This window comes from Ziziphus jujuba, chromosome 4 (genome assembly GCF_031755915.1).
Source record: "Ziziphus jujuba cultivar Dongzao chromosome 4, ASM3175591v1".
Taxonomy (NCBI): Eukaryota; Viridiplantae; Streptophyta; class Magnoliopsida; order Rosales; family Rhamnaceae; genus Ziziphus; species Ziziphus jujuba.
The window spans coordinates 8168846-8177232 of record NC_083382.1 but is presented as its reverse complement, the minus strand read 5'-3'; the positions used below and the strand labels follow the sequence as shown (position 1 = coordinate 8177232).

Below are 8387 nucleotides of genomic sequence, written 5' to 3'. Positions count from 1 at the left end.
AATTGGCTAGGCACTAGGAAAAAATTAAATTAAATTAGATACCACATGTCATTAATTTATATTCCAAAAAATTAATACTAACTTTAAAGCTATAGAAAATTTTACAATTTAACGAGAAAAACTACATGTGTCGGTATAGTGTGCCAGACGGAAAAAATAGAATCGTGAAGTCTAAACGAAGAATTATCGGTCAGAGAATTAAAAAAATAAAAAAATGAAGAAAAATGATCGATCACATAATATACGACATAGTCTAAGCACAAAGTTGCAGAGAAATTTCAATACTTTTCTTTTTCATTTTAGACCGAATTAGATATATACTGATTAAGAACTAGAATGAGGACAACAAACAAAAACAAAGAAAACAAATAAAGAAAAAGAAAAAATGATGGGAAAACAATTTACATTTTATCTTCTTCTGTTGTTTTCATGGCTCATGATGAATCAAGTAGCATCAGAAATACCAACAGCCAGGAATGGCTGTCCTTCACACTGTGGAAATGTTAGCATCCCATTCCCTTTTGGGATCAAACCGGGCTGTTTCCTGGACGAAAGGTTCGAAATCATTTGCCAAAACAACAACTCATCGAACACCGTTCCGAAACCCATCTTGAACAGAACAAAGCTAGAAGTGATTGAAATCTCTGTCGAAGGCACTTTTCAGGTGAGCAACCCAATCACCTTCTGGAATTGCAGTGGTAAGCAAATGCGCGAAAGCACCAACTTAGAAGGAAGCCCTTTTAAGTACTCTAAAAACAACAAGTTCGCAGCCGTTGGTTGCGGAGCCATTGCTTTGATGAATTCCGGCGAAGCATCCATTGGTGGATGCTCCTCCATTTGTAATGACACAGCTTATGGTAATAGCTGCAATGGTATAAATTGCTGCCAGACAACCATACCATCAAATCTCAAATCATTCAACACCAGTTTTCTCGACCTTCCCGCAGAGGGTAGCAGAAATCAATGTAAGTTTGCATTCATGGCAGACCAACGGTGGTTGGAGTCCGGTTCGACGAATATTTCTGCAATCCATGAGATGGTTGATGTTCCTGTGGAGCTTAATTGGGAGCTGTATCATTATTCAACCTATGATATATTTGGAACTTTTGTGGAGACCAATAGCTCTGGTTTTTTAGAATACAATTGCTATACAGACATTGCAACATCCGAATATGGTTGTTATAGAAATTCGTCTTGCAATGTTTATATTGTAAATGTAAATCAGCCAAGGCTTCAGTGCTCATGCGGGCAATGGAGCTTCAAAGGAAACCCGTATCTTCTTGGAGGATGTAAAGGTAAAATATTAAAAAAAAACTCTTTCACTTGCCTAAACAAAGATTTCGATTTGGAAAATTTACATACATGAAAAATGTATCCTTTTTTTTATGAGTTTCAATTTTAATTGTACGACACAATCAAACGACTATACTTTAGGTTAAGCTGAATTTATTATTTCAGTGCAAAGGCATTATTTTTTCAAACATTTAATATATATATATATATATATATATAAAATAAAATTCTTTAATTATTATTATGTGAACTGTAAATTGTTTTTGTGATTATCAATATCATGCGTAATGATAAACTCTCTATTTTAAGCTTTGGTAATAGTTTTAGAAGATGTTGAGGCAATTTGTTTTGCAAAGTAATGTGACAAAACAACAAATCCTTATTATTATTTTTTTTGTTTCACAATGCCTTTTTTTTTTTTTTTTTGGGGAAGTTTTCTAGTTTTTCACATATGTTAATTTGTTAATGCATTTCAGATATTAATGTTTGCAAGAAAGATCCTAATTATTGTGGCGAAGGCTATATTTGTACTGACTATCCTGGAGGCGTTGGCTGCAGCCTTCCCGAACGCAAAAAGTCTCCACTGAAAGCGATTTTAATCGGTATGCTCTAATTAATGAATTATTAATTAATTCATCAAGTATATATATATATATATATGAGGCTATGAATTGTGTCTGGATTTGAGAATAAAGTATTATATATTGAGCAAATTAACAATTTCCTCTATTACCTTGTCATTTCCCAATGTACCACAAAACATGGACATTTTTTGCTGAATTCATAAGGGTTGTAATCCAACACATATGGCACAAATTGTCTTTTATGTGGTCAAACTCATGCAATTGACGATTGAAGTTATTTTTCCTTTCTGATCGATGAATGCAGGTGTTGGCAGCGGCGTCCTTGGATTGTTATTTCTATCAGCTTCAGCATGGTTGCTAACCAAATGTATTAAAAAAAGACGCAGAGAAAAGTTTTTCAAACAAAATGGTGGATTGTTGTTACTACAACAATTATCTTCAGGGAAAGCCAATATTGAGAAAACCAAGTTGTTTAAATCAGATGAGTTAGAGAAGGCAACTGACCAGTTCAACATGAACAGAGTTCTTGGCAAGGGAGGTCAAGGTACTGTTTACAAAGGAATGTTGGCAGATGGAAAAATTGTTGCTATCAAGAAGTCTAAAAAAGTTGATACAGTCAAAGTTACAGAGTTCATTAATGAAATTGTCATTCTCTCACAAATTAATCACAGGAATGTTGTTAAACTATTAGGATGTTGTTTAGAGACTGAAGTTCCTCTGCTAGTTTATGAGTTTATACCAAACGGAACATTGTTCCGGTATATACATGATCAAAATGAGGACTTTCAACTAACATGGGAAACGCGCTTACGAATTGCAAAGGAAATTGCAGAAACTCTTTCCTACTTGCATTCTGCCGCTTCCTTTCCCATTTATCACCGTGACATAAAGTCTTCAAACATTCTGCTCGACGAAAAGTACAGGGCAAAAATAGCAGATTTTGGAACTTCAAGATCTGTTACCATTGAGCAAACACACCTCACCACCATAGTATATGGCACATTTGGATACTTGGACCCTGAATACTTCCAGTCAAGCCAGTTTACCGATAAGAGTGACGTATATAGCTTTGGGGTGGTTCTTGCTGAGCTATTGACAGGATGGAAACCAGTTTTTATGCAGGCAGAGGAAGGAGGAAGTCTAGCAGCTTCTTTCATTCTTTCCATGGAAGAGAATTGTTTGTTTGACATGTCGATGCTCCAATTTTGAAGGAAGCAACTGGCGAAAAAGAAGCAATAATGGCAGTTGCTAAACTTGCGAAAAGATGCTTGGATTTGAGTGGAAGGAAAAGGCCTTCGATGAAAGAAGTGGCAATGGAGCTGGAGAGAGTTCAAAAATTAGTTAAAGCTTCTGATTATGTCGTGCAAAATGTTGAAGTGGTCGAATATGACCGAAATGAAATGACAGCACCTTGGGATGATGTTTCTATATCGACATGGTCAGTTTCCTATGGTGGTATTGCTTCCTCATCAGATATGGAAGCACCTCTAAATGAGAAACATATGGTTACTTATAAGTAATTTCCTTTTCCATTTTTTTGGTAATCATCAGTAAAGATAGTAATATATGGAGCATATTAGCAGATTGAAAAGTGCACATTTGCTTTGATGAATTTCTTCAACATCATCACATAGAAAAGTTACCATGTAAGGAGTGTCGAATGCTAGCAGACTCGTTCCATGACCAAATCCTTCTTAATTTAATTACTAAAGTGACCTATAGACGAATTTCTTTTGTTTTTTGCTCTTTCCATTTTTATCCAATATCTAATTATTTATATATATATATATATATATAACACAATGACCATTAATTAAAAGTTGAAACTCGGTTTGAATTGATTTTTCTACCAAACCTAAGCATTAATTGCGAAAGCTTTCTTTTTGTGGTTTTCGACACCTCGACATTTCATAGAAATTACCCTTTTGTTTGTCTCATGTGGAAGAATCCGATAATTGGCGTAATAGAATATTCGAAACTGTACTAATATTCGTTATGATGTAGTCTAATCTACCAATTGAGTCATAATATTCAAATAATCAATTAATGATAGTGAGCAACAGCTTAGACTTTTTATCCTTTCTTTCTTTTTTTTAGTCTCATTTTCTTTTCCCTGTCTAGTCACGCTGACTCGGTAATGCAAAAAATTAAACAGTCAAACAGAGCAGCTGATAGAACATTCTGTATTCTGACTAACAATCCACCTTCCACTTTCCTTAATCAAGATCCAATATAATAAAAAATAAAATAAAAATAAAAATAAAAAAACAAACAAACAAGCAAACACATTCAAACAAATATGTACATATAATTGTTTTTTATTTTTTTTTATAGTTATTATCGTAGATAACAAAAGTCTATTTTATTCTGGTGATTATCATAGATAACGGAGTCAATGCAGACAAGAGGATCAAGAAAACAGAGGACCATGGTTGGCAAATTGATAACCCATGTTCTTCTATTCTGTTTTTTCATCATTGTAGCAACAGGAGCACTCACAGCCAAGTCAGGCTGTCAAAAGCAATGTGGAAACGTGAGCATCCCATACCCTTTCGGAATCGGATCCGGCTGTTTCCTCAATGAATGGTTTGAAGTACTTTGCATCAAAGACAACACCATACCACTTTTGAGACACATCAAGCAGGAAGTGATGGAGATTTCCGTCGAAGCTGGCACGATTCTAGTTAGAAACCCCATTACCTTTTGGAACTGCAACAGAGAAACCCGCCAGAGCCCCAGCTTGGAAGGTAGCCCTTTTGTGTTCTCACAGAAGAACAGATTCACCGCTGTAGGTTGTGGAGCATTCGGGTTGTTGATTTCATCTAAATTGTCGACGAATATTGCCGGCTACATGTCCACTTGCGGTGAGACTGGAAACCACAGCTGTAGTGGGATAAATTGCTGCCAGAAAAACATCCCCTTGAATCTAAATTCCTTCAAGACCACTTTTCATGCCGTTGACGGCGAAAAAGAGAAGGTTTGCAAGTATGCTTTCCTTGTGGATCAAGATTGGTTTATGTCCAATTTTACCGATATTTATTCCTTTAAAGAGATGGTTGATGTGCCTGTGTTGCTTGAATGGGAATTATATTATTCAGCGTTTGATGTATTTGGAACTTCTTTTGAGACTAATAAATCAACTTGGTCAAATCCCAAATGCTATTGGGATAGTGTAAACTTCGAGTATGGATGCTACAGAAATTCGACTTGCTATACATATTATAATGATATTGCCACTTCTTCTTCAGTAATATTCAATCAGTCCAGGGTTGAATGTAGCTGTGGATGGGGATTTGAAGGAAACCCTTATCTTATTGAAGGATGTAAAGGTATGTTAAAGTAAAACTCTACACCATTTGCACATTTAAACTCTCAATATTCTTGAAAATTTTAAATTTCTGAGGCGTCTGAAAATAATTTGTTTGTTTTGCTGGCAGATATTGATGAATGCAAGGATGATAGCAATAGCTGTACACAGTACGGTGGAGTTTGTCAAAACGATTTTGGGGGTTACGGATGCTACTATCCATCTCGTAATGAACACTCTGTGCTTAATCTCATCCGTATTGGTATTGATCCCGCATGCATGAATCAGTTCTGTTTATGAACAAACGTTTCAATTTTTGGAAGTTGTAATATTGTAGTTTGAATTTTATTTCTTTTGGGGTGGTGTTGTTGTGCAGGTATTGGCAGCATCATTGGATTGTTGTTTGTACTTGCTGGCGCGTGGTGGTTATATAAGAGAATGAAGGAGGGTGGAAGAGTAGCTCGTTTGGATGGGAATAGAGAAATTGAGTTAAAGGGGACTGAAAACTCAAACGAAGCTTCTAATGTTCTAATACCACTAGTAGCATCCCAGCCACAATTACAATGATCAGCAATTTTTATACATATCTAGTGGTGATGTTTAGGTGATTTACAATAGAAATATCATGTGTAATGAATACTATTGAGTATAAGTATTGTAAATTAATGAGAGAATCTTTTGCCAAAAATACATTTAATATTAGAGTAATAGATAGATATGGAGCCAAAAATGTTCAAATATATGATTGTGAGGCAGAGTGCTACTTTGGCTAACACTGAATATATACTGTTGGGATAATGCAAACCAAAGTCCCATATCAGTTTGAAACTCAAAGAGCATGCACCATATAACCTAGTTAGGCTACTCTACCCATGATCGATTGGCTTTAGGTTGAAGCCTCACTTGGATTTGGGGAGGGGGGCTTACTCAAAAAGTGAGTCGTGGTTACACCCTCCTAAAAGTGGTATTAGAGTAACCTTCATGGCAATAAGGGGGAGGTGGGCTTACTTAGAAAGTGAACTGGTTACACTCTCCTGACCGTGGTATTAGAGCAACCTCCATGGCAATATGGACGAAAAAACTTGAGGAGATGCTGCGGTGGAGATATGCCCAAATGCACAAAAAAGCATTTGTGGGTATGGGGTGTGCCAAATTAGGCTGCAGTGGAGATATGGAGATATCTCTCGGATGAGCAAAAAAGCATTGGCACACATCTTTGAGAAACTCAAAGAGCATGCATACCATATATCCCAAGTAGACTACTTGATTATGAGTTGGAAACTCACTTGGGCCTATACAAATGACAGAGGGTTTTTTCGATAAATAGCCACCTTACAACTCCATTTTAGAAAAATAGCAATTTTTTTTTTTTAAAAAAAACTAGCCACCTTGGGACAAAAACACCCTTGATAAAATTGAAAATTACGCAAAAGGTTTTTTTTTTTACCCTTTCCTTTCTTCCTCTACACAACCGTTCGTGGGGTTTCTACATAGCCGTTCGTGGGGTTTCTCTAAGGTCACTCTTTGCATCTCATCACCTCTCACTCTCATTTGTTTGTATTTTCTCATATCTCAAACTAAACTCAAGTAAAAATTTTATTTATTTTCTTATTAGATGAAAGTAAGGAAATATGTGTTTTTTTTGTTTTTTCTCTTTCTCTTTTTTCTTGTATTTTTTATTAGTTTAGGGTTTTTTAAGCTTTTTATTTAATATGGGTATGCAAGAAATTAATTTATGAGCTGTTATATGTGATTTTAAAGATACTTAGGTGGCATATGGTTTGAAAATGGGAGAAAAGTTTTTCGCAAAATTTCTGCCAATTTATGAGCGGTTTCCTAACGATGAGGAGTATGAGCAGTTGCATCATATTGATCATGATGAGAATTACAATGCAGTAGGGGATGATGTTGATCATAATGATGTAGATTTTGATCATGAGTTGCCGGACAATGATAATGATATGCATCCTGAAATGAACAATGAAGGAGTTGATGATGTTAGGGTTCATCGTGCTACAAGTGACCACATATCATCGATCAACAGAAGTGGTTCTATGGCCATATTTTCGTCAAAGTTCACTAGCTGTGAGAGCATAGTAGTTGGACAATTATTTCGCAACAAACGTGACCTACAGAATAAACTGAGTATCTATTGCATGCGAGAAAATAAGGAGTTCAAGGTGACACGGTCAACTACACAACGGTATGAGGTTGTATGCTTGGAAAATACTTGTAAATGGCGACTACGTGCAACCACATTTAAAAATGGAGAAATATTTGTTGTGAGAATTTTTGATAATGTACACAGTTGCTCGTTAGATATCGTGCATCGAGAACATAAGCAGGCCAGTAGCCGGGTTATCGGGCAATGTATCAAATCTAAATATGAAGGTATTGCACGTGTTTACAAACCCAAAGAAATTCAACATGATTTTTTGCAGAAATATGGGGTGAATATAAACTACAACAAAGCATGGAGAGGTAAAGAGTATGCACTTAACAGTGTTAGGGGATCTCCAGAGGAGAATTTTGCTAAGTTACCTGCCTACTGTTATGAGTTAGTGTCGAAGAACCTTGGGACTGTTACACGTATCAAAACAGACGATAATAACAATTTTGTATATTTCTTTATGGCGATTGGAGCAAGCATTAGGGGATTTAAATCCCACATAAGACCCGTGTTGGCTGTTGATGCAACTACATTGAAAGGGAAATACAAAGGGTACATGTATATTGCATCGGGCATGGATGGCAATAAGTAAATATATCCTTTGGCTTTCGGCATTGGAGATGGAGAGAACGAGCAAGCATATACATGGTTTTTCCAAAACCTCAAGGATGCCATCAGAGATTTTCCGGATTTGGTGTTTGTGAGTGATAGACACCCCGCTATTGAAAGGGCATTACGCAAAGTTTTTCCCAATGCATACCGTTGTGCACGTACCATATAAGCAGAAATATTAAAGCAAATGGACATGTGAAAGATGAATCAATAATACAATGTTTCATGCTCGCAGCTAGTGCATATTTGGTTGAAGATTTTGAGTTTTATATGGGGCAAATTGAGGCAAAAAACTGTAGGGCTGCCCAGTACATTCGATCATGTGACCTTACAAGGTGGGAACGTTCTCTTTGTCCATGTAGAAGGTACACTATCATGACCACCAATATTGCAGAAAGCTTGAATGGCATTCTGCTAGATG

The 8387-nt window shown here is 36.2% G+C and overlaps 1 protein-coding gene and 1 pseudogene across 1 annotated transcript; both read left to right on the top strand.

The window, feature by feature from the left end:
• Positions 1 to 385: 385 nt before the first annotated feature.
• LOC125422072 (wall-associated receptor kinase-like 1) lies at positions 386 to 3443 on the top strand (annotated as a pseudogene).
• Positions 3444 to 4305: 862 nt separating this feature from the next.
• LOC132799354 (wall-associated receptor kinase-like 10) lies at positions 4306 to 5876 on the top strand. Its single transcript, XM_060816714.1, has 3 exons — positions 4306 to 5206; positions 5315 to 5446; positions 5561 to 5876. The coding sequence occupies exons 1-3, from the start codon at positions 4306 to 4308 to the stop codon at positions 5749 to 5751; spliced, it is 1224 nt and encodes a 407-aa protein (XP_060672697.1). The 3' UTR covers positions 5752 to 5876.
• Positions 5877 to 8387: the final 2511 nt, after the last annotated feature.

Excerpts from the sequence above, each read along its gene's own strand:
- LOC132799354 (XM_060816714.1), top strand. The coding sequence starts at position 4,306 with ATGGTTGGCAAATTGATAACCCATGTTCTTCTATTCTGTTTTTTCATC. Across the intron at positions 5,207-5,314 it reads TCTTATTGAAGGATGTAAAG|ATATTGATGAATGCAAGGAT; the intron begins GTATGTTAAAGT and ends TTTTGCTGGCAG. Across the intron at positions 5,447-5,560 it reads GCTTAATCTCATCCGTATTG|GTATTGGCAGCATCATTGGA; the intron begins GTATTGATCCCG and ends GTTGTTGTGCAG.